Here is a 24,776-nt window from a genome sequence, read left to right as displayed (position 1 = left end):
ATTAAATAGAATGTCTATGGCGACGGTTTGCACATTTAGCAATAATTTTGTACTTCATACTGTAAAAAAAACTACAATAATCATATTTAATAGAATGTCTATGGCGACGGTTTGCACATTTAGCAATAATTTTGTACTTCATACTGTAAAAAAAACTACAATAATCATATTAAATAGAATGTCTATGGCGACGGTTTGCACATTTAGCAATAATTTTGTACTTCATACTGTAAAAAAAACTACAATAATCATATTTAATAGAATGTCTATGGCGACGGTTTGCACATTTAGCAATAATTTTGTACTTCATACTGTAAAAAAAACTACAATAATCATATTTAATAGAATGTCTATGGCGACACATTTAGCAATAATTTTGTACTTCATACTGTAAAAAAAACTACAATAATCATATTTAATAGAATGTCTATGGCGACGGTTTGCACATTTAGCAATAATTTTGTACTTCATACTGTAAAAAAAACTACAATAATCATATTAAATAGAATGTCTATGGCGACGGTTTGCACATTTAGCAATAATTTTGTACTTCATACTGTAAAAAAAACTACAATAATCATATTTAATAGAATGTCTATGGCGACGGTTTGCACATTTAGCAATAATTTTGTACTTCATACTGTAAAAAAAACTACAATAATCATATTAAATAGAATGTCTATGGCGACGGTTTGCACATTTAGCAATAATTTTGTACTTCATACTGTAAAAAAAACTACAATAATCATATTTAATAGAATGTCTATGGCGACGGTTTGCACATTTAGCAATAATTTTGTACTTCATACTGTAAAAAAAACTACAATAATCATATTTAATAGAATGTCTATGGCGACGGTTTGCACATTTAGCAATAATTTTGTACTTCATACTGTAAAAAAAACTACAATAATCATATTTAATAGAATGTCTATGGCGACGGTTTGCACATTTAGCAATAATTTTGTACTTCATACTGTAAAAAAAACTACAATAATCATATTTAATAGAATGTCTATGGCGACGGTTTGCACATTTAGCAATAATTTTGTACTTCATACTGTAAAAAAAACTACAATAATCATATTTAATAGAATGTCTATGGCGACGGTTTGCACATTTAGCAATAAGCTATAATTAGTATGTATTGACTCATGTCATTTGGCTACTTAAGATTGCCACACACACTGAAATTATACCCACGGATGTTTTTGAATTGCGGATTTCTCCGCTCTTGCAATTGTTGCGTGCCGCTACTGTCCACTTTGCTGCTGTCATTTTATCAAATGTCAAAGCAATCTGGACTCCAGTGAACTGCCGCATTTGTCCGACCCGAACCTTTCCAAGCACATCAATTGCTCCCGGCGCTCCCTGCGAGAGTGTCGGGGCGGGGTGGAGGGGGGAGGGGCGGGGGTCCAGATGGCGCCATGTCAACTGATGCAAAAAGCGGCCATCGGGTGAAAAATCAACGGCGAGGAAAAGGGTTCAAACGGGGAAAAAAGACATTTCACATCAGCGTGTTGCATTGATATATTCGTACCTCTTAGTGCGGCTATTCACAGATCTTCCCAGGTTCTCCTGAAATAGATACAAAAGGAAAAGACACGAGTGAGGTGGAAAAGCAGTTTTTGCAACTTTCTCACTCGCATCATCTTTTAAATCGGGACGCACACCAGAGCTGACGTATCCCACAAGCTTTGTTGCGTTGAATCCATCAGCCTGGAGCAGGAGAAAAGCAATCTAGATCATGTTTATCTCCATCCCTCCATTACATGTTCATCCAGGAGTTGTTTGGATTGATACGCTAAAGAAAGCAGCACTCGCCACGAGAAGCCAAAGCAGTCTCCTTTATTTTCGGGCGTGGGCTTTAAAATTGGAGTGGATCCAACATATCCATCAGAAGAAGGGAAATGAACTCGACTTTTCTGACAAACTTGTTCATTTAAATATTTAAAAAAAAAAAAACAGCTTGATGCAAGTCCTCCCCTCGAGGTATGGCTTTGATTGATCCTTGAATAAGGAAGCAGAGGATGCATCCTGTCTACAAGAAACAAATACAAGTTGAGCTATTTTGCTCTTACGGAGATGATAAATTATCTTGTTTGTCAAGCAGCGCAGCCACAGGCTAGCCAACAATGCTAACCTGCTAACACAAGCGAGAATTAGCGTGAAAAAAACGTTTCTTGAACTGGAAGTTCAAACCGTGTGAGGTCGAGGCCACAAAACTAGCCAGGTGATTATGCGGCAACACCACCGGGACTCCACACCTGAGATTTAGACGTGAAGAAGCCTTTTGGGTTAAAGCTTCAACATCTTCAACAGCCAAGAAAAGGCCTAGTTGCCTCCATTTAAATGTTGTGGATGATCAGAACATGGACGACAAGGTCACACACATCTGGGATTACTGCACATCAGCGCGCCACACACTTGATCATTCTTGTCGCGACAGCTCCAATAACAACAGTCTCTCGCGAGCCGCCTGACCAAAAAATACACGGAGACAAATCTCCGCAATAGCTTTTAGTGGCACAGATGACTTCTTGATGTGCCTCCGTGCGCGCCGGGCGCACCGGCGAGGCCGCTTCGCTTCCCGGTGCTGCGCCTCCGACGCACTCGAGCGTCGGCGGCAAGCAGCATTTATGCTGATCGATGAAGCGTTTTCTCGCGGGCGGTTAAATATGAGCTTCTCCCGCCGCCGTCGTCTCGACGTCCAAACGGGCCCGCGCGGGTCCTCCGTCACTGAACGCCATGACGGGAAATGTCCAATAAATTGTTTGGGTTGCTGCTGTTCCACTTAGGGCTTGTAGTGACCTTTCAATGGTTTCCCCATTGTTAAAACAAATCAAGATGACATTTCGGCTAGACAACAAAACATTTTTGCTTCTTTTTAACTGTTGTCTGCCAAAAAGAGACAATATGAACACGTTTGTTACATGATTTGAATTGACCCTTAATGGAGAAACCATTGGAAGACTCCATCGTCCAGTCGTTCCTCATTTCCCACAAATTTAAGTTGGTCAATATTTCTAAAATGGCCTCTGTTGAATTTCCAAGAAAGACAAAAAGGTGAGCTGCAATGCTGGCGCCACATGAAAAGCAGACGATCCTGCAGAATGTTCTGTCCGGTCCAGGATGGCAAAAAGAGCTTGGCGAGGCCCGATAACCCAGACCACATGACTACAGCACGCCGACCTGGAAAAGACCGTTCCGCCCGAGCGCTTCTTCAGCGGCAGGACGGTGCGTGGGAATGCGGCGTAACACAGCGGAGTGTCTGCTTGGTCACATCTGCTCCGTGTTAGGGCTTTTTTCGTGACTGCAATAGCGGAACTGACAGGTTTGCGATGCCTCGAGACGGACGACCAAAGAGCAGAGATCCATCACAAAGTTAATATTTGTTACTTTTGACAGCTTCTTTCAAGTATCCACAAAGAACTGCAGTTTCTGGTTTCAAGCCTTACAAATCAAGCAAGCGGTAACAGTTCTTGGAACTACTACAAACCTCAATGTGCTTTCTCTCAGGTATGATTTGAAAAATAATGCCATCCATCCATCCATTTTCTGTACCGCTTGTCCTCACAAGGGTCGCGGGGTTGCTGGAGCCTATCCCAGCTGGCTTCGGGCAGTAGGCGGGGTACACCCTGAACTGGTTGCCAGCCAATCGCAGGGCACACAGAGACAAACAACCATACTCACAATCACACCTATGGACAATTTGGAGTGTCCAATTCACCTGCCATGCATGTTTTTGGAATGTTTTTGGAATGTGGGAGGAAACCAGAGTACCTGGAGAAAACCCACGCAAGCACGGGGAGAACATGCAAACTCCACCCAGGAAAAATAAATAAATGAAAAATAATGCCATACTACAATTGCTCCAAATGTTAATGTGCTACTAGATATGTCGGTCCTTATAATCAAAGATAAGATAACAAAGCTAACTACGACAATAATAAAGAGTTAATAAAAAAAGAGTTGGCCAGTTTTAGAGGAACAGCGTCACACCTCAATATCAAAGCAAAGCTAATGATACTAGCTACGGGCTTTTGAACGACTGATAGTAAATAGGTCGTGGGTCAGCTTTAGAGTTAATGTCGCTCCTTTAGATAAAAAGCTATGCTAAGGAGACTAGCTACGTTTGTTATTTATTTATTTTATTTAATGACTGCGATAGTCTAATGAGAGCTAGCAAGCTTCACAGGAACTGTGTTGCTTCTTACTCTGTAAGCTAAGCTAACCAAGCTAACGAGATGTTTGTAACAAACTGTCACGTTAGCCAGCTTCGCAGGAACAGTGTTGCTCTTAAATATACTGATGTATATATACTTGTAAATATGTAAATATATATATATATGATACTGTACATAAATATCAAGCTAAGCTAACAAGGCTAGCAACATGCTTTTAAACAAGAAGACACCAGCTATAGACAATGTTGCACTTAACTATTTAACAGGAGCTAACTAGGCTTGTACATGCTTTTTAATGATTGTAATACAAAGATCGAACCAGTTTGAGGAATAATGTTGCTCCTTACTATCGACTACTACTAAACTAACAACAAGATGTCATTGTGATTTACTTGCTGTTCATGATTTGTCTTTATGTCACTTAAAAACAAAAGGACATAAACATCTGCCTAAAATGCCAATTTTGACAAAACTTGTATCCCATTTCTCCAGGGACAATTCTAGAGTCGCCTAGAACTCGTCAGGCTCACTCTTACCGTAACATGTCCAGTGGCCGGGTCCGCCGTCATGGCTTCGTTGTGGAAGGTGTTGGCCAGGACCAGCTGCTCCGCCTCCTCCTCCCGCCCGTCCTTTTCCGTGGCGTCATCATCATCAAGTTCATCTAAGCTCTGATGGAAGATAGAAGAAGAATTGGGTGGGGAGTGGGGGGGAGGGGGGGGGAGGACGAGAAAACGGGAGTGATGATGAGAAATCAGTGGAGCAGCAAAGTGTAAGTGGGTCGCTCGACACGGATGCGGCGAGAGTGCAGATCGTTGGCGGGCCGAGATAACCTCCGCCTCTACACTTCTAATCCTCTTAAGACAGGAGAAGTGAGGAGCAACATGAGCTTTCTCCACTTCCGGAACCTTTCACCTCCTCGGATAGCGGGAGACAGATTCCCAGTTGCCAGCAACTAACAGGTGTAGAAGTTGGACATTATGACCAAATATGAGTTTGATGATTAACAGGAATTCTAGAATTGCATCCAGAGTTCTTAGGCTGGAATACGTCGACTCCATGCAATACAGATGTGAAGCAGTTCCAAGAAACTGTGCTTCTTTGACTAAATATGGGTTATAGGTGATTTAGAGAAATTGTGGAATGTTGTCCAATCATCCCTGGGGTGCTCCGTGCAACACAAAAAGTAAAACAGTTCTCTGAATGATTAACAGGAATTCTAAAATGGCGTCCAGTAGAATACGTGGACTCCGTGCAAGTCCAGTTCTGTACTGAAAAAAGGTTTGAATGCTTTCAGGATTGCGGATGTCCCAAATTCAAACAAACGGTTTCGGTTTCACGCTGCAGGCAGGACAAAAGATGTCCAACTCACTCAACAGGCCGCTAAAAATAGCTTCTCTGGAATTAAGTCATTTGCGAGGCCTTTCCTGCCAAATGCTTTATCACTTTTCCTTGGGGAGGCTTGCGAGCTCCTTCTCGCTCCTTCCCCGGACGTAACTTGAACTTCTTGGTGTCGGGACTGATTTACATTGCAATCAGGGCTCTCAAAAGTTGACTTTGGATGGAGTCGCGACTCCAAAATGGGCTTGTAACCATATAAGGGATGTTTTCGCCAATGATATTATTAAAGTGCGGTTTGTGCAAAGTCAAAGTACAAGGATGATTGAGTTGAACTAAAAAAATGCAGTGGGCACCCAGAGTACAGATGGAATACTTCAGCCATGACACTGACTGACTTGGCTAGAAAGAATCCAGAGCCCTCATTGCTTCCTGTTTACAAGAAGAGTCAATGATTCAAGGCCTCACCACAATGTTTACTTAAGTATAAAAAGCATCCTGGATGGATCCTCGTTCATGTCACGCTTTGTTGTTTTTTTTTTTTTTTCAAAGGCAAACAAAGTAAGTGCTAATAAACCACGTGTTGGTTCATCCAAAAAGAACCCACGTATAAATAATGCAAACAAAATGCCACTACTATCCTAAAATATGGCGACTTGTTACTAACGAGGCTAACAATCACATACTGTTGAATGCTTGCCACAGTAGCCAGCCACTTGCAACACTCTCTCAAACCAACCCTCTTTATGCTCTCGAACCGTTTTTCTTGTCGCAGAGAGATTTTGAACATGCTCAAAATTTGATGGCAATCTGGGCAAGTGGTCGCTGGGATGGCATTGCTCCCTTTGGCCGCAGGCTTTCATCTCTCTCAGTTTAGATGAGCTCCCCTTGGGTGCTTTTTCCTCACATTGTTTCTCTGTGCCCCGCCACGTCCGTTTACATAGTTCTCGGGGTGTGTGCGTGCGCTCATGGGGATGTTGTGTGGAGGGTGTGGGTTTTATGTGGATGTTAAAGACAGAGCACTTTGAGTTGCATTTTTATGTATGAAAGGTGCTATTTTAATCAAGTTTGATTTGATCCTGAGCTAAAAACACACACACACACACACACAAAAACTCTCAAAATGTAAAGACTTGATGAATCCGTTTTCCTGGTGCTGTAATGCGACATCGGGATGTTTGTCAGCGTGTCAAGTGTGGTTTGATCACACAGTGTTACAAGTGGTCTGGACCAGAACCAACACGCATATGCAACTATTTTAAGACTTGACACCAAAGCACATTTATCATTATCACCACATCTGGTTTCAATAACCCAAATCATGCAGTTACGTAAGTGTCTCTCTTTTGTTTTGGACCACTAACATTCTCCAGGAATAATCTGCCTGACTGTTCATTTATTAGCAACCAGTTGGAATGTTAGCATTTGATCAGTTCCGGATGTGACCCTGCGGCAGTGAGCGAAAATCAGGAAAAAAGTCAAGTGGATCCACGGTGTTCACCTCCTTGTCGGTAGATTTCATTTATTAGGATGGTTTTCACATCTTTGTTTTTTTGACCACAGACCAGACCAGGTATGGAACTGAGAATGTGGCATGGAGGCCTGTCAAATTGAAAGGAAGCGGGCCTGTGTTGTGTCTAACCTCTAATCTTGTTTTCACGTCTTCCTTCCTGTTCCAAGGATTATTTTTTTTTCTTCTTCCTCCTGCACACAGCCTGAATCTGTTGGGCCGTGGCGCACACGCAAGCGGTTATTCTCAAACATTTTCACTGGATGAGAAGCCGCTGAACCGGTTTGCTTTCGGGCCGCGGAATGTCACGCGAAAAAACAAGATGATGAAGTGCCAGGAGACAAAAAGTGGCAATATCCCGCGGCTCACCTCTTTTTTCCGGCGCTTTCATGCAGGGCTTTTATCGCGCCTAATATTAGAGGGCTTCGAGCAGACTTCATTCACTGCAAACACCAGAGAAAGGGTCTTCTTGTTAACAACAACAACTGAGGACTACACCAGGGCGGACAAGCATGTTATCTGCTCTTTTCTGTCACGCAACACACTACAGCAGTCTCCTATGCGCATTCACAGAACCTTTCTTTATTGATTTTTTTTTTCCTAATTGAAGACATTTTGCTAGATAGTTAGGATGATTACTCCCATCACTCAACTCAAGTCTATATTTACGGAACACTTGAAAACATTCACCGTAGTCTTTGAAGCCAGTCGGCAGCAGATAGAATGAAAACAGCAGAGGCCTCAGAAGTGAACCCGGTGGAACACCATACGTTCCGTTATACATGTGAATTCATATTGCGTATATCCGTTTGATCACTTTCTGTTTTTGCTCGACATAGTTAGTATGAAGGGAGTCACAAGTCGACTACTGACAGCAACAAATTCCCTGCAGCACGGATAGGTCAAGCAACATAGTTTGACCACCTGCAGCCAATGATGGCCAAGCGGGGGTGTATCATCACCAATCAATTTGCGTCGGGTGTGTGCCTTGGCCTCCGCCGAACCCTTGGGGCTCGATCGAACCCAGGTTAAGAACCACTGTTCTTTGTTATCACACAGTTGTTGCCAGTACATTATTAGACGTAACTTTTTAGCAACAAAGTAGGATCTCCAAACAGACATTCCATTCCGCGAGGTACCGCTAGTATGAATCTTTTATCGCTAGTGGTGATCAGAATCACAGAAGCTAGTGAGGTTGACCGCTATTCTCATGCACCAACATGTTATTTTTGCCCTCCTGGACCCGAGCAGAAGTATGAGAATGTCAACGGTTGTGCTAACCCTTAACTCGAACTACAGATCCAACCCTACCCCCTAATGCCAACTTCCTTACCCTTAACAGATGGTCTCCAGCGGCCTTGGAATGTCCATTCTAGTGTATTTGTGTCACTTCAGATGGATGTCAAACATGTTTACCTTCTGGTGTCACTGACCTTCCTTGTCTTTGGCCCCAAACATTACAAAACATTGCGGTGGTGTGACTTAAAAAAAGTCAGCGCAGAGCATTTCAACGGCGGCCCCTCGAATTTGCCAGAAGGGCCAGGATAATTAGCGTCTCATAATTGACCGAGAAAGGACATCGTATACAAGAAAGTGGTTCGATTACTGAAAAGCTACAAACGCTGCTTCGATTGCGGTTAAAAAGATGAATCACCGCTGGATGATTTTGAGCTTTCTCTTGCAAAGCGCAGAGCGACCCTCCTGCCGAGAGGCTCCTCTTGCTCGTGCGCGCTGCTATCGTCACGACGCGCCGGCGCCGGATAATAAAAACACCTGCCGAGTGACTGATTACAGGGATGGTAAAGACAGCTGTTGAGAATACAAAAAAGGGGCTCATGCCATTTGGAAAGCAGCAATAGCGGTGTGAGGGCACCTGATGGCGCTGCTGAGCTATTTTGTTTGGCTGCTACAACATCAATAACGCCTGACAACAAACAACAAGCTTCATCTGCACCTTAAAAGAAGACCCGGAAGACCCTTTTCACCAAATTTAAGACGCAAGAACGGCAGATAATTAAAGAATTTTAAGAGCGTTTTCGGTAATTCACATTTAAGTTCGATTTTTGTTCATATTTGTTGACGTCTTTTCAAAATAAACAAAATCAAATCAAAGCCAGAGTCGAAACCGCTGGCAACAAAAGTGAGCACACCCCTAAGTGACATTGCTCAAACTGGATCCATTTAGCCATTTTTCTTCTCAACTCATTAGTGTTGCAATGTCTCTTGTGTGAATGGAGAGCAGGCGTGTTAAATTTGGTATTGTTGCTCTCATACTCTCTTATACTGTTTTTTTTTTTTTCTTTCTTTTTTTTCTTTTTTCTTATACTGGTTAATGGAAGGCAATATGGAACCTGATAGCAAAGACATCTCTGAGAATCTGAGAAAAAAAAATGCAAACATTACATTTTTTGTTACATTTAAAAAATAAGGAACAATAGCATTGCATTGTATAAAAACAAAATAAAACATGCAAGTGTAGTTATTGTACATACTGTAGAATTCATGTGTTGGATGTGTGTCTTTAAGTTTTCGTCATGCATGTTTTTTTAATTGCATTTTACAGGCAAGAATTAAGTCAAAAAGAGTCCTGGCACCAATAAAACGGAAAACTGTGGTGAAGAAACGCAAAGTTCCTTTACAAACGCCACCGGCTTGCCCAAGTGGAATTTCTCCGCCTAATTAAGGAGATAATATCTCATGTGAGCTCAAACAAAATCAAATCAAATAGCTCCTTCGTTCCCGGCAGGTTGCTATTAATTATTTTGGCGCTAGCATCGTTGCCAGGAGGAGGGTGACTTAAAAAAAATAATCTAATTGGGCAAAGAGATTAGGTGGAAATAAATCGTATTCTTGTATTGTTAGCTCTGGATTATGCTGTGATTATGGGATGCATGGCATGGAGGAGATCGGTTAGAAATATCCACTTAAATTAAGGCTCCCTCTAGTGGTACATGAAAGAATCACCGAAAGAAAATGTTCAAACTGTGCATAATGTTACAGTACATGAGTTAAGTAGAGTTCAGTTGTATTTAACTTGAAAATGCAAGACATTCGCATTTAATCTTTTGGCCACTGTGGGACAGGATGACATCGCACCCTGGCTCCTTTGTTCTGCCGCACAATCAGAGAAAGTCTTCCAGCACCTCATTTGACCTTAAATGGCGGGCGTGGACACCGTGCCACATGTGGAATGTTTAGCGTAGTGCTAAAAGCTCACACTTGTAGGACAACAGAAACAGGTTGTGACGTGCTAACGTACATCAAAAACACGTAAGCCGCCCAACCGGTCGGTTGTGCTGTAGTAGCATGATTACGATTCTTTCTTGAAGGAGACGTTATGCAGTTACACTAACTGGCAAAAAAAAAAAAAAAGAAGGAAAAAAGCAAATTGATCTTTTGATGTTTGCCACCTGACAAAAACACAAGGATCTTAAAAAACATCCTTAATTTAACAAAAGCTAAATTTGGACTCATTTCAGGCACAGGTTTAACTAAATCAATGTTTGGGCAAGAAAGCTTGTGATTGGCTACATTTTGACCTATTTACACATTGACAAACACAGGTATAGGTACTGAATTAAAAACATTTACATAAAATCTTGCGTAGTGTTGAAGAACGCGAGTGAAACATCAACCTCATTTTTAAACGTGTGTAAAATCTCACACTGTATGAAGGAATGACGGCTTACGCGCCGCAAACTAGCACCTTCCAGTCAGGGAATGCATTTTTACCTCTGCAAAATTATCATGTGTGGACGCAGACCCCTTTGGGAGGGAAAATATACATTTTTAGTGCGTGTGCCAGTGAGCATATATCATCCTTATATGGAGTGAGAAGGAGTAAAGAGGCACAGTGGGAGGGAATAGGTAATCCTTGTGTGAAGAAGCGTGATCCGAGTTCCAATAGGAGAGGAATTCCAATCAAGTGCCAGTTGATCCCAGCAGCGGGATTTACTTTGGCAAGCATATGAGATGTGAGCAACAACCGTTAATGTCTACTGTAAACCCGCCGGCAACAAAAGCGAGTACACCCCCTTAGTGAAAATGTCAAAAATGCGGCCCAAGGTCTGGGCCTGGTGGCACCAATAGGCCACCAGATGTCATTACAAGGCAATATTTTTTAAAATGGTTTGAGCACAAAAATAATACGCGAGTAGGTAAAACAGAAACGAGGTTAATTCGCAAATTTTCGGGGGTTGCAAAATGAACAAAAACGCAGCTGTCTTATCACGTGACGGTGGAAACGAAGAAGCACGGTGAGACAAAGCGAGCCCAGATGCCACCGAGGGCCTGTTTCAACTGCTTCGTTTCATTTCCTCTGTGTCTGCTACACTCCAGTGCTAACAAACAATTAGCTCACATTAGCCCAAATGTGAAATAAGCGCTTTGATTTGGTGCCCGGAAATTGAATAAGTGCTGCTTAACGCGTCAATCCGCGGTGCCCGTTTCAAACAAACTAATTAGCCTCAGTGTTGCTGCTGTGTTTTAATAAAAAGGCGATTAACTGGAGGCCTGCGCGAGAAAAAAAAAAAAAAAAAAAAAAAAAGGCATCAAACGGCAACGTTCAATTCACTTTAGCTGTCCTGGAGACGCACTTTGACCCCCAACCAAGTCGATCATTCACAGCTGCGTCAACAAACACGTCATCGCATAAACAAATAACTAACTATTCTAGTCACGAGCTTGAACCCTTAATTTTTTTTTTAATAACTTGCATTCATATTTAATCATATGTGATCATCTATGTGACCCCAAAACATAATACAATTTCAAACTCATCTTACAATATTAACAATAAGTGTCCTTTTTTTATTGTTACAATTTTTTTAATACAAAAAAATATATATTATTTTAATCACTAAATCATTTTCAAAAACTAGAAGGAGCAGTTTCTGAAAAAACTGTGTGTGAATGCTGAAAAAAAAATAGAAACATGGAATCATATTGAATGAGATGGAATGTTGTTGAAAGATATGGAATTATGTCAAATGATTGAATGATTTGGACCAATATTAAATGATATTGAACGATAATGGAATGGTCTTGAATGGCAGTGGTGACATGCATGCATTGAATGATGTGCAATTATATTGAATGATAACTATATGGAATTAGGGGGGGGGGGGGGAGTGTGGTATGTGCAAAATGTTGGCATGTTGAAAAGTGTTCACACAGTGAAATGAATAAGCAGAATGATTTGAATTTCAAATGGGGGTTATTTGAATGTTATTTTAAATGTGCCATTGAAAATGAATGGTAAATTCCCTACGGTGTAAGTTTGGTAAGAACACTAAGTGCCGACCTTTGAAATTGTGTTGGTGAAAAATGTGCAATATATTTAGAGGAAAAATGTGGAGTTTTTGTTATGTGAGAATTGGGGGAGTGGTGAAATTTGATCTCAAGGTGAACTGAATGAGCTGGGAGTGGATTTTTGAATGTCTCAAATAAAATGAATGGGTATTTTTGGAGCGTGTGGGAATACAGTGGAAGTGAGAAATGAGAAAAATAATGAAATGTGAAAATTAAAAAACAATCATGAATTTTTGGAGCATGCTGAAGTTGGAATGGTCTGAATCGGACGAGAAATGTAGAAGTTGAATGACAAAAAAACGGTGGAATAAGGAAAGTAATAAGAAAGATGATAATAAAAGGTAGAATAATGTGCGCATGTTTAAGCACTCACAAAATAATTAGAAAAATACATTTACAATACAGTAAAAAATCTGGGACACAAAATTGGATGTAAGATTTTAAAATCTTCATGACAGTAGGACCGCGAAAAGTGAAGCGCAATATGGCGAGGGGCGACGCAATGGGCGATCATCCATCCATTTTCTAGCACTTATTCAAGGTGGCGTTGCGGGGACAGCAGTTCTAGCAGGGAAGTTGATATACAGCGCGTCAATTATTTACGGTAGGCAGTGGTGTAGCGGCCCCTGGAGAAGTGGGTATACTCTCAATTTTCAGTAGTAGTAGTAATCCAAAGTAGTTCTCATGCCTTGAGCTCGCCAATGTCATGGGCGGAGGCAACGGGTACCAGCCAATTAGAAGTAGAGGAGGGTGTGTCATGGCTTCGCCCATCCTTGCACAAAAAGTATGGTTAATCTGGCTCACAGATATTACTAACGGTGCAAGTATACGCAATGCTGACAGTGGTGTACCAGGACGACACCATTGGCGGTACGACGAGCTCCCCCCCCACCCTATGTGAAAAAAATCGGAGGATTAACCTGAAATGTTTGCAAAATGAACAATTCCATCAGAAATATTTGGCTGTCTGACGAATATTTTTGTCCACGAGGTAACAACTCCCGACATTCCTTCCGCTTTTCCTGAAAGGGAAAAAAAGCAGCCAAGCGTAACGTTCCACTTCCTGTTTATGTGTAAATGCAGACCGGGGGCTGCCTCCCCAAGAAACGCAAGTCGAGAACGCCGCACGCCAATGAACATTCCCTGCCTTCCAGGTTGCACTAATCCAATGCGGGACGAACAGAAGCTGGAAGTCAATTTCCTTCTCCCTTCATGTCTTCTCCGGCCATGATGGGGAATGTTGTGACTCAGCCGCTAATCCGTGCCAAAGTGTAGCAGGGAGAACAATAGGTCGCATTCCCTTCTCGAGCCGGCGCACGGGAGATCTCGTAAAACATGTTTGATGCACAACGTTGGGAGTTGACAAGAAGGAGGGCAGGGTGAGGCCGCGAGGTCTCGGGCGAAAACGTCGGCAGTTTAAACATCCACAAATGTCTGCGCATGCCTGCCATAGCGCGGATTTACTCTCGCTTCCCTGCAGCTCGTCTTTGATGATTTGGAAGCTTCCGTGTGAAAAAATGCGCACGTTTATTTGGACGGTTAGGCCCGGAGCTTAGCGCGTTTCCTCCACACGCGTTCCTCCTTTTTCCAGTTTATTTTGGACGCCTTTTCCTCTGGGAAGTCCCTGATTGACAAGCTGCGGAGTTTGAAGTGGAATTTTCCAAATCAAACTTTTGCATACCTCCCTCTTTTTCTGAGCTAACTACGCTAAAATGACAGTGTGCTAGTTGGCCGGGAATTCATGGTCTCAACTGATCTACCACGGCGAACAAGAACAATCAATGAATCAATTCATTTGTTATTTCTAAAAGTTTATCGGCTAAGTTATGAGGGGGGGGGGGGGGGGGGTAACATAAAGTATTTGCAATTTAGGTAAGTGGCAATTGACTTTTGTCTGGAAAACAGACAATACGAGCTCCATCTTGGATACGTTTGGACAAATTTAGCAATGTCGGTAATTTGTTACGTCGAAGACCAGATAGATGAGAGTTCATTTTTATCTTAAATACGTCTGACTAAATTTCCCTGGTCAACGAGAGGGAAAATTAACAAGCAATTCATCAGTTATATTCTTTTTCAAAACGTCATCGGACTGAGCTACGACCAAGTTGAGGATGTCGGTAACGTACACTTAATGTTTACGTTTATGGGTCTGGTCAACGAAAATTCAGCAGTATAACTTTTGATTACTGACGATGAGGGGGGGATTTTTTTTTTTTAAACATTATCGGATAAGTTACGACAAAGTGTTGGTAACATACAATTACGGCTTATTTTTACATGTTCCGGTAAGCAGCAAATAATTTTTCCGAGACTGCGACATACAAAAAAAATGTCTTTAATTAATCGGATTAGTTAGGAAAAAGTTGCAGATGTGGATAAAGTCACTATATATTTACTAGTCACATAAGTGAAAATGTACTTCTGACACGGACAATATTTAAAATCAACTATTAATCAATTCATCATTCTAAATAGTGTTTTACCTTAGTTATAGAATGCCAAAAAAAATCTGGCTTAGGTCGTAACTGACAACCTGTACGTTTTTTTTTCTACCAAGGATTTAACATCTCATTTTGGAAGCAGGCCGTCGGCGTGTTTGCTGCTGAAAGAATCCGCAGTGACGGAACCTGAAGAAGCAGCCCTGAAGGCGCGAGGGTCAGCTCCGTTTGTTATTCATGAGAACGCCGGCTCCGGAATAATAATTATATGGCGGACAGCTTCGACAGAAGGAAAAAAGTCCACGTCGGTGACCCCCTCGGCTGCCGATCTGCCTGGACACGAGTTCCCAAATAAAAGGTTGGGATTGAGAGAGAGAGAGAGAGAGAGAGAGAGAGAGAGAGAGAGAGAGAGAGAGAGAGAGAGAGAGAGAGAGAGAGAGAGAGTGAGAGTGAGAGCGAGAGAGAGTTTTGTTCTGTAATGGACATCCTTGGAAGAAGCCCAAACACTCATCAGGCTGTGTGGGAGGAAGACAAAGCTGACGGAGAGGAATGTGCACTCAGGCGGCAGCTGAAAGGCCAAAACCCGGCTTAAGAAGACAATCCTTAATTGTAACGTGCGCTGGAACCCGCTGAGGCTGCTTTAAAAACAGCATTTATTTATTTTTTTTTTACACACTCAACTCAAAAGGCAGTAGTCGAAAGGGGAACGTATGTATTCGTACGTAGCGGCTTGTGAAACGAGCTCCAATCCAATCGTCGTGTCGTAATTGGTGTCTTGTATCTTAATTGGAGTGTATCGTATCACAGTCGTATTGCATGGGATTGTGTACGAATGGTTCGATTTGTTGTGAACATATCGCATCGTAATTGGTGTGAATCGTAACACCTCGGGGTAGCTTTAAATTCAAGTTTCAGATTGCATCGGAATCGGAGCAAATTGTATTACAAGAAGAGTTTTGCTGTGAATGTTGGAGTGACTAATTTATCAAGTTAAAGCTAAAGTAAGTCGTAAAATGCTAAGTAATGCGAGGGGGTCGGTGGGGGGTTCCCGAGATGACAGTTGATGAAGAGTATGCTTGACAAAAGTGAACGCGGCCGTCCCAGCGCACCGAGCGCCGCCTGTCACGTCGCCGCGAGCGGTTGATTGCACCGTCCGTGCTTTTTTTTTTTTCCTTCCTCGCTTCCAGTCGAGGGCTTTTTATCTGTTCTTTGAAGCATCACCGGGGGAAGCTTTGCATGCAAATGAGGCTGCCGGGCCCGATTAACGGCAACGCCACCTCGCCTTGCTCACTCTGTGGCTAAATGACGCTCAGATGAGTCTTGTTCCTGCGCAGGTGGAAGAACTAATCCGGTGCTGCCTTTACTCACGCTTGGCGGCAGACTACTTAAGGAACGTGTAGTGCAAAACGGCTCCACTAGGGGCGTCACCACAACCACTGCAAGTAAAAAAAACTAAAACATTTTGTTTGTCGTAGGCCACAAGCAGAGGTTTGATTTCATACTACGAATTCAACGGTTTTTGGTTACAATAATTTTGCATTCTTTTTCCGAAGAAATTAGTTTCATTAAATACTAAATATAGATGGTTGGAATTTTATCCAAAATAATAAAAATACACTTGTATGTTTGGAGGATTTTTTTTGGGGGGGGGGACATTGTTGTAGTTTTATCATCTTTTATATAATTAAAAATATGCATTTTTTGTATATTGTTTTAGTTTTTATCATGCATTTATTTTTCCTGTTGTGATACAAATAATGCAATTTTATGTTTAAGGTATCTTTAGCTTTTTATATAATGTTTTATATTCTGCAACACACTTGTTTGAAACTATTCTATGTTTTGCTTATAATTATTTATTTTTTGAATACCGTTTTACTTTTACGTTGGGTAAATGTCTATACAAATATATGAAAGAAACAACTTTGTTTGACCGTTTGATGTATTTTTTGTTTTTATACTATAATTATAGTTTTTAGTATATTTAGCTTTTTGAATACAGTATTTCAGTTCACATTTAGTTTTTCTGTACTACTACTATATTCTTCATATTTTACACAAAAAAAGCAAAACTACAATTTTATGTTTTGATATTTACTTTTTTGCCTATTCAGATTCTTTTTTGTGTTCATATAAAAATGTGTCTTGAGCTGAACTTGTTTGTTACTAACAACAAAGGGCTTATTATGATGATGATGATGATGAGACTCGAATGTAAAAGTTGTGTGGGTGCAGCCGACAAACGGCAACAAGGCAGAGACCTCGTGGTGGTCCTGGTGTCGGTGTTGTTAGTCTGACTGAATGAACAGCAACAGAGCTTTTGTGTGTGCGTCACGCACACTTCGGCTTACGTCATGGAGCAGCTCAAAGCCGCTTCAGTCGACCGACATCCAGCCACAAATTTACACAAAGGCACACATTTCACACCAAATCATGACTGGCTCCATAGTCAAAGTTTTAAAGAAGTTTTTTTTTATAAAAAAACAAAACAATTATTGTGTATGTTTTTTTTGTGTGTGTTTAAGCTTAAAATGCTACATGCTAATTGTGTATATTGGAACAAATACATGGCTCTCTGAATTAAAAAGTATTTTAATTTTAAATAACATTTTACTTTTTATTATTTCGTTTTTGGGGATTTCATCTTAATTGTAAATAATTATTATTATTTTTTTATCATTGGTTCTTAACCTTGTCGGAGGTACTAAACCCACCAGTTTCCTATGCACATTCACCGAACCTTTCTTTATAGGAAAATAAAATGTGATTACTTATACTTAATACCATTTTATTTTGTAAGTTTTTTGTTTTTTTTCAGCTTAATTTGATGCATTTTTACAATAATGATACTTGCTAATTGTCAACGTCTGACCCCACGCATGCATCCCCCAAATTTGTTCTTTAAAAAAAATGATATTATTTAAAAACATACAATTTTATTTTGCAGGATTTTTCAGATTTCAGTTGAAACTCAAACATGGAGATCCAGCGACGCGATGCTACAAAGCGTCTGAGATGTTTGTGCAGGCAGTTCAGCGGAAGGACAAAAAAGAAACGCGTGCGGAATGTCAACGTAATTCCACTTAAGAAGCGGGCTCCCAAAGGCCTCATGATTCTGAGCCGCCTGATTGGAATTGACTGGCAAAAACAGCAACGTCCTTCCAGAAGCCGAACCGCTTCCTGCTTCCTTGCCGCGTGCCCTCCCCCCAAAATTACCCCCACCTCACCCCCCCCCCATCCCCTGGACACAATGTTCCATGATAACCACACGGAGGCTGGGAAAAGCAATGAGGTCATCAATATCCAAATGAGGAGAAGAGAAGAAAGAAGGCCGAGTCGGGTGAGACGAGGACATGGAGAGTTGATTCTTCTTGTACTTAATGATATGCCCCCCCCCCCACCCACCCCCCCCACCCACCCCCCCCCCCCCCCCGAACCCCAAATAATTCTCAAGCTCCATATGAGACGACACGCTTCCTTGTGACAGCCTTGGCGGAGGTCACTGGAGGGCGAAAATGAGAATGGTTGACTTCCTGCTTCCTGTGGGAATTCCCCACTGGGAGTGTGACTCAGCACCTTGGTGACGCTCCACACGCACACACAAAATGGCGTCCGAGTGCAACCCGTAAAATGGACGTTTTGAACAATATTAGCTGCTGGTTTTGGCAACGTGCTAACGAGGCATCCACGGCAACACGCCCTTCCGCGTGCTGATTAACGCATTTTTTGGCCTCGACTGGAATTCGTACAAACACGCAGCAAGGAAAGTATACGACTTTTTCTTTTTACGAGGTAAAGGCGGGTATCATACACTGTGTCAACATTATGATGACTTTTCACTTTCAAGTGTCATGATTACATAAGACGCACAATGAGGAGTCAACGGATAAGACATGCTTGCTAGACTCAACAGATATTTGCACAAGACCTTATTCTATATCATATTCATAATAGGCCACACCCACTTTAACGCCGGAGTTTAAAAGTAGACATTTTTGTCTACAGAATTTTAGTCAATGCACAAATTGCATGTTCGGTTAAATATTTCAGAATTTGTTTCTTGCTTATTTTGTGCCATTTCTGAAAACAAGGTCGAGAGTTGAGGAATATAGCGCCACCTGTTGCTTCGGCATGCACTCGTCAGCCAAGCGCAAAAGTATCTTAATCTACTATACTTGCTTTTTGATTCCATTCATCATGTGGAGTGAGATGTTTTCTGGGGGTTGAAAAAGTACGTGTAAAGTCTCCAGAATGTAAACTAAGCTTTCCGTCCAGTTGATTCTCACTTTCTGCCCTCAGTTCTTTTCTTCCTCCTTGGCCAACATCTGCAGGCTGCTTTCATTCCTCCAAAGAGCGGCAGCAGATTAGAGCGGACACATGTATGGCAGGAATTTGGTGGGGGGAAACAACAGCTCCTCCTGGCCACAATTATTTATGGGGCCACAACACAAACGCTGGCGAGGAACGTGTCTACGCTAGCACTCGTAAAGATAAATGGTAAATGGACTGAGCTTATATAGTGCTTTCTACACTATGGTATGGCGCTCAAAGCACTTTACAATGCATCACATCCACCCATTTACACACACATTCTAGAAGTCAATCTCAACGTCAAAATGTAACAATTTACATGTTTAAAAAAAAAAGGAATAAAATGCTTTTTTCGCATGAAAAATAATGTCTTAAGGAATGAAAGGAAGGAAATTATAATAAAACATATACAGACGAAGAAAAGAGTGTAAACCCAGAAAATCAATTTTATTTGAAAATAAACCCCACTTATAAAATATTTGTTTATATATAAAAGCTATGTTTTGAATTGTTGCATAATAAAATCTATTGCCATGACATAGACAATTATTTTAAAACACTTAAAAATACTATAACACTGCATTAGAAACATTAGTATACTAAATAATAAATATTTAGTTCTATAATTCAAATGAATACTATTTTATTAAAAATTTGAACTGGGATATAAAGTGTAGATCCTTCTTTAAAATTATCTGGCATTTTTTGGGGGGGGGTTTTATGTGTCAAAATTACTAGTGGTATCGGTGCTTGGTATGAACTTAGGTTTAGTATTTATATTTTATACTGGTATCAGTCTGAAAAAAAAGTGGTATCAAACACTTCTAATCAAAATGTTTAAATGTCAGTAGAAATATATAATATTTTTTCACAACAACAACAACAACAACCTGACTACAGAAGGGCACCAAAACGGCTTCCAAAATGACTACTGGGGTTCACAAGCAGAAGGTGGGGGAGACAAAATGGCTCCCTGAATGGCAACTCAATATAGTATGCCAATTAATGATGCATTTGAGGAAGTTGGGAAGTCGGAAACCCCCCCAATGTAAACAACAAAAATGGCTGATTCCAGTCAATTGTTTGTTGCTCTGGTTAGTGCAGTCAAGTTTCTTATTATGAATAACTAAATGAATGTTTTAATAAATAAAGAGATAAATATGTTCTTAATCGCCATTCATGGTGAGTGTCTCATTGTCGAGTAATGTCAGGTGAAGTGTGGACCCCATTTATTTCAGATCTCCATAATCGAAGGGGCGTTCCAGTGCACACTTCCTGGTATGAGGTCAGAGAAGTCCGATTTCCCACCTTCCCCAAATGCAGCATCAGAGCCAGGACCCAAAATGGTTCCCGAAGTGAGGGCAGGGGAGCAATTTTGGCTGCTCCACCCTCCGTTTGAAAATCTCATTTGTAAACAACAAGCAGGTGTAATCCAAAATGTCGGCAAAAAGAGCTCAACTCACCTCATTGGACGGCATGCTGACGACACCTGTTGACCTCCTCTTCTCCCTCAGCTTCCTCTTCTCAATCTGTCCTTTCCCCTTCCTGGCACTGAGCCCGCTGCTCTTCTTCTCCTTACCCTTCCCGGGCGACGGGCTTTCCCCGTCCCGGTCGCCGCCGTCCGAGGTGCAACATTCCGGCGAGTCGTCCTTCAGGTGGCCCGCCGGGTGCTGCGGATCGTCGGGCGGGCGGCAGGAGCCCCCGACACCGCCACCGCCGCTGCCGCCGGCCCCAGTGGCGGCGGCGATGTCTCCGAGCATTTTGGCTCTCATCTTCTCCCGCTTGGCCTTCCACTCCTCCAGGAAGTCGGTGGCGGCGCTCGACTTGAAGCCACCGGTTGCCATGCTAGCTTTTACAGGCTCGTCCTCGTCACTTTCAACACGTTTTGACAACTTTCTCCTCCCCTAAAGACGCCGCATTCCTCGAGCGAGTGCCCCGGGAGCTTGTGGCAGACAGAAGGCGAAAAGGGGGAGGACGTTTTAAATAAAACACAATTAAATAAAAAATAAAAAAGCGAGAGTTGTTCGAGTTGTAAACGCATTCAAAAGTAGTGAAACTGAAGTTTTTGCAAACATTAAAACGACACAAACTTTGTAAAAATGGCGGAAGCTCAGTGGGTACTCACTTGCGTCAGGTCGTTGGCTTTCTCAAACTCGCACGCCGGAGCTTCCGACCAGGTGTTCCCGACGCCTGCTCGCCTGACTGCAGTGAATGGCGCACGGAGAGCAGCCGCAGCTCCCTCTGCCCTACGGAGCGGCGGCCCGAGTCCGGAAATGACCGAAGATTTCCGAGTGGAGCCGAAGTGGTCTTGGGAAAACAACAGTGGCAGACTCGCTTCTATGTGACATTTACGACCTAATAAAGCGGTGGAAAATATCAATATTTTTATATAAACGTGAAATAAATAAAGTGCTTGGATTTGTTTTTTTGTTTTGTTTCACTCAATATCAACGTGCTAAATTTAGCTACATAATCCATCATAATTGCAAGGTGATGTCAGCTATTATGATCGTTATGAAATAAGATGTAAAGGACAGGAATGTTTGAGTCATTTGGGCCGAGTCACAACAAAGGCAGCGCTCCCACGCTACCCCGTTAGCATCCAGTTAATCATTTTTTATTTTAATGACTCATGATTCTCGGCAATAATGTGTATTTGTAAAGCTCAGTCTAATCATGCCCTGGAATGCGAAATAATGTAAGATATTCAAAGAAAGTTGAAAAACAAGTTGCTCACAAACGCAGGATGGCGTGAATTAACTCCAAATGTACCATTTTATTTATTTTGGGGGGTTGGATTTGTCCAAATTTAAGCACTTCTACTCTTGTGTACCAACAAACGAATGTATTATCTGATTAAATGTCTCCCTCTTGAGGGCGTAATGGAGTATTGCAGACAATTACTTGAGGGCCTGTCCAAAAATAATGAAAGTATGCTAAATATTTCTAAATGATCCTTTACATTCAACGAAATAGAAACACACACACAAAAATGGTAAAGGGGAAATAGTGGTTATGTTAATATTTGTAATAAATTAAAACTTAAATATTTAAAAGTGTTACATAAAAAATGAGCAAGACGTGGACTTTACAATGTACAAGTTTATTTTTAATTAACTTTTCAGTGGTTGGTAGTCACAGCACAGCTTGCATGTATTAAGCCACACACCTATTTTACAAGAAAAACAAAAAAACAGAAGAATAAAATAAAACTTAACAAGAGTTGATGGTCATCATTCTCATCAGTCTGTTTGCAGCGACTTCTTCCTTTTTTCTTCGACTAAAATATGTTTAATAATAAAAATTAAAAAGGCCACTGAAATGCATAAAAGTTGGCGTGGGATATTTCATCGGCGTGTTTTGGACTCGCGGCGTCGACAGTGCACAGACTTTTTGTATAAAGGAAGGAGGCTTGAGAGTCGTTGGCTATAATACTACAGCTTAAAAAAACAGAAGTTAAAGAATGCAAAAAAGTGAAATGTAGTTTGTTTTCCAAGACTTTCTTTAAAGGGTGGGGGGGAAAAACAACCGTCGACAGTCCCACTTTTGAACCTGAAGCGCTTTTTGCCTCTTAAGCTAATTTAAAGAAAAGGAAAAGGAAAAAAAGACACCTGCTTGTCCTGTGTGGAATTGGTATACTTTTAATAGTAACAGACTCAGCGTGTGCTGCGCTCAAACATACATACAGCCATAATGTAAATACACACATGTTATATGTATGTATTTACACGCAGCTTCACTCAGTACCTCCTAAAACAAGGTGACACATATGGAGTATAAACCAACTAACACTACAAGCCAAAAACACACACACACACACACAAAAAACAGGGGGGAAAAGTGGAAGAGTGACACTTCTGACTAACCAAGTGATTTCATTAAAGCATAAAACAACAACAAAAATAGTAATAATGCATATTGCACATTCAGTGAAAGCTTAAATTCCACCTGGTCCGCCTCGATATTTAATTGTTTTTTCCTGTTTCTTTTCCCTCTTGGAGGTATAACGAAAACGGTGAGGGGGTGAGTGTGCGTGTGCGTGTGCGTGTGTGTGAGTGAGTGTGCACGCGTCAGGATTAAAAAAAACAAAAACAAAAAAAAAAACAGGAAGTGGCACTTCTCAGCGGGAAGGGAGAAAGAGGGCACAGCACACAACACAGGAGGAAGTAAAAGGCGGCGTGGCACAAATAAAATCAGATGGTGTTGTTGTAGTAGTAGTAGTAGTAATAATAATAATAATAATAACAATAATAATAATAATTGTTCCTCAAGAGCGGTCCTCTTTATGTACAACTAAGGCTTACTGGTTAAATAGACGTCGGGCTTGTAAACGGAGGGGATGGATGAAAAAAAAAAAAAGTCTCATGATGTCTTTTGCAATTCTATCTAAATGTGCAATTCCATTAGTCACTGGCAGAGGGGCGAGGGGGCGGTGGGGGGGGGGGGTCTCGGTGGCGGTCTTCTCTACTTTGAAAGCTTGCTAATGACCCGAATGAGCGCGCCGTTCTCGTCCTTTAGCCTCTGGTTGTCCGCTTTTAAGTCGGGGAGCGTCTGTATGGGAACAACAACAAAAAAAGGGCTTAGACATATTTGGCCCACAAGGTGGCGCCAAAACTAACGCTTACAGGAAATTAAAAACAAAAACAACCCCAAAAACCCCGGAAAGCCATGCATGAACACAACCGGATCCGGCCAACACCGCAACTTGGACCCAACTCAAGATGGGCAACAGAGCAATTGTCAAACACTGCAAAAAGGAAAAAAAAAAAATCGAAGTGTCCGCCGCCATCACTCTGCGCTGCAACTGGATCACATGACGCTATGTGGACAGAAGTATTGGGACACATCTCTTTATCGAATCAAACATGGTGCGATTGGTAAATTTTGGACAGCGGTATCCTTCTCAAATGGTACGATCCCATTATGTCTATCAGGTATGTTTCAACATTTCCGGGACTGGTCTTAAGTACTAGCTTCAAGCAGTGGCCTATTCTAGCCTTGATAAAGTACCCTCGAATTTAAACAATAGTTATGGCAGTCCAAACACAAAATGTTCAAAGCTCTGAATTAATTAAAGTTAGGCTTTGGTCCTACTGTACCAGAATCTTGTAGTTCCTGACACAAACATAAAATGTTCCTTCAAAAGTTTCTAAACCTGTTGAAAGAACTAGCCACTAGCACGTTTTGGTTTCTTTTTTTTTTAGCCCTGATAAACTACTCCTGAACTCAATTTACACAATAGCAGTTCTCCAAAATTTCCTAGATCTGGGATAAACTTTCTGATGGCTTCCCTGAGCCTTAATAAAAGTAGCCAGCCAATCAGAAAAGCCACACCCCCAAAGGTTCCTGGACCTCTCAAAAGTACGACCACAGACAACTTCCTGTAGGATGTGTCCCAATACTTTTGTAAATATAGTGTCATGTTCTCTCAGTTTGATGTTTGCAGTGACACTTTTGGTCAATTCCAGCTGAACTGCACGTGAACAAACAAACATCCAAAAGGGCCAAACAAAATGGCCCAAATTCACTAAGTGGGAATCAAATGGCGGAAGGGAGTTTGTCCCGCACGTACAAAGAGGGTTCAAGGGTCATGGGGGGGGTCTTGCCACTTCATGCAAGGCAAAGACACTCAACTAGAAACTAGAGAGGCCCACTTTCCTTTGCGTGCGCGTCCAGTTTAAA

General features: G+C 41.6%; 2 protein-coding genes across 6 annotated transcripts in view; both read right to left on the bottom strand.

Annotated features, from left to right (window-relative positions):
* pawr (PRKC, apoptosis, WT1, regulator) overlaps positions 1-21,377 on the bottom strand; it is a 28,201-nt gene extending 6,824 nt beyond the window's left edge. For both annotated transcript variants that reach the window (XR_015090587.1, XM_086060204.1), the window contains exons 1-4: positions 21,220-21,377; positions 20,558-21,036; positions 4,724-4,855; positions 1,541-1,578 (exon numbers count right to left, since the gene is read on the bottom strand). Coding sequence is in view for 1 of the 2 variants with exons in the window: in XM_086060204.1 (XP_085916330.1) it covers positions 1,541-1,578; positions 4,724-4,855; positions 20,558-20,938 (551 nt within the window). In the remaining variant the exon portion in view is untranslated. The remainder of the gene's footprint in view (positions 1-1,540; positions 1,579-4,723; positions 4,856-20,557; positions 21,037-21,219) is intronic.
* Positions 21,378-22,176: 799 nt separating this feature from the next.
* ppp1r12a (protein phosphatase 1, regulatory subunit 12A) overlaps positions 22,177-24,776 on the bottom strand; it is a 34,852-nt gene continuing 32,252 nt past the window's right edge. For all 4 annotated transcript variants that reach the window (XM_086059133.1, XM_086059136.1, XM_086059135.1 and 1 more), the window contains one exon: positions 22,177-23,645. In XM_086059133.1, coding sequence (XP_085915259.1) covers positions 23,559-23,645 — 87 coding nt within the window. In that variant the 3' untranslated portion in view covers positions 22,177-23,558. The remainder of the gene's footprint in view (positions 23,646-24,776) is intronic.

Source organism: Leptonotus elevatus, chromosome 17 (assembly GCF_054856555.1).
Source record: "Leptonotus elevatus isolate MCC_2025b chromosome 17, RoL_Lele_1.0, whole genome shotgun sequence".
Lineage (NCBI taxonomy): Eukaryota > Metazoa > Chordata > Actinopteri > Syngnathiformes > Syngnathidae > Leptonotus > Leptonotus elevatus.
The sequence above is the reverse complement of the archived record's forward strand: the minus strand, read 5'-3'. Positions and strand labels throughout refer to the sequence as shown.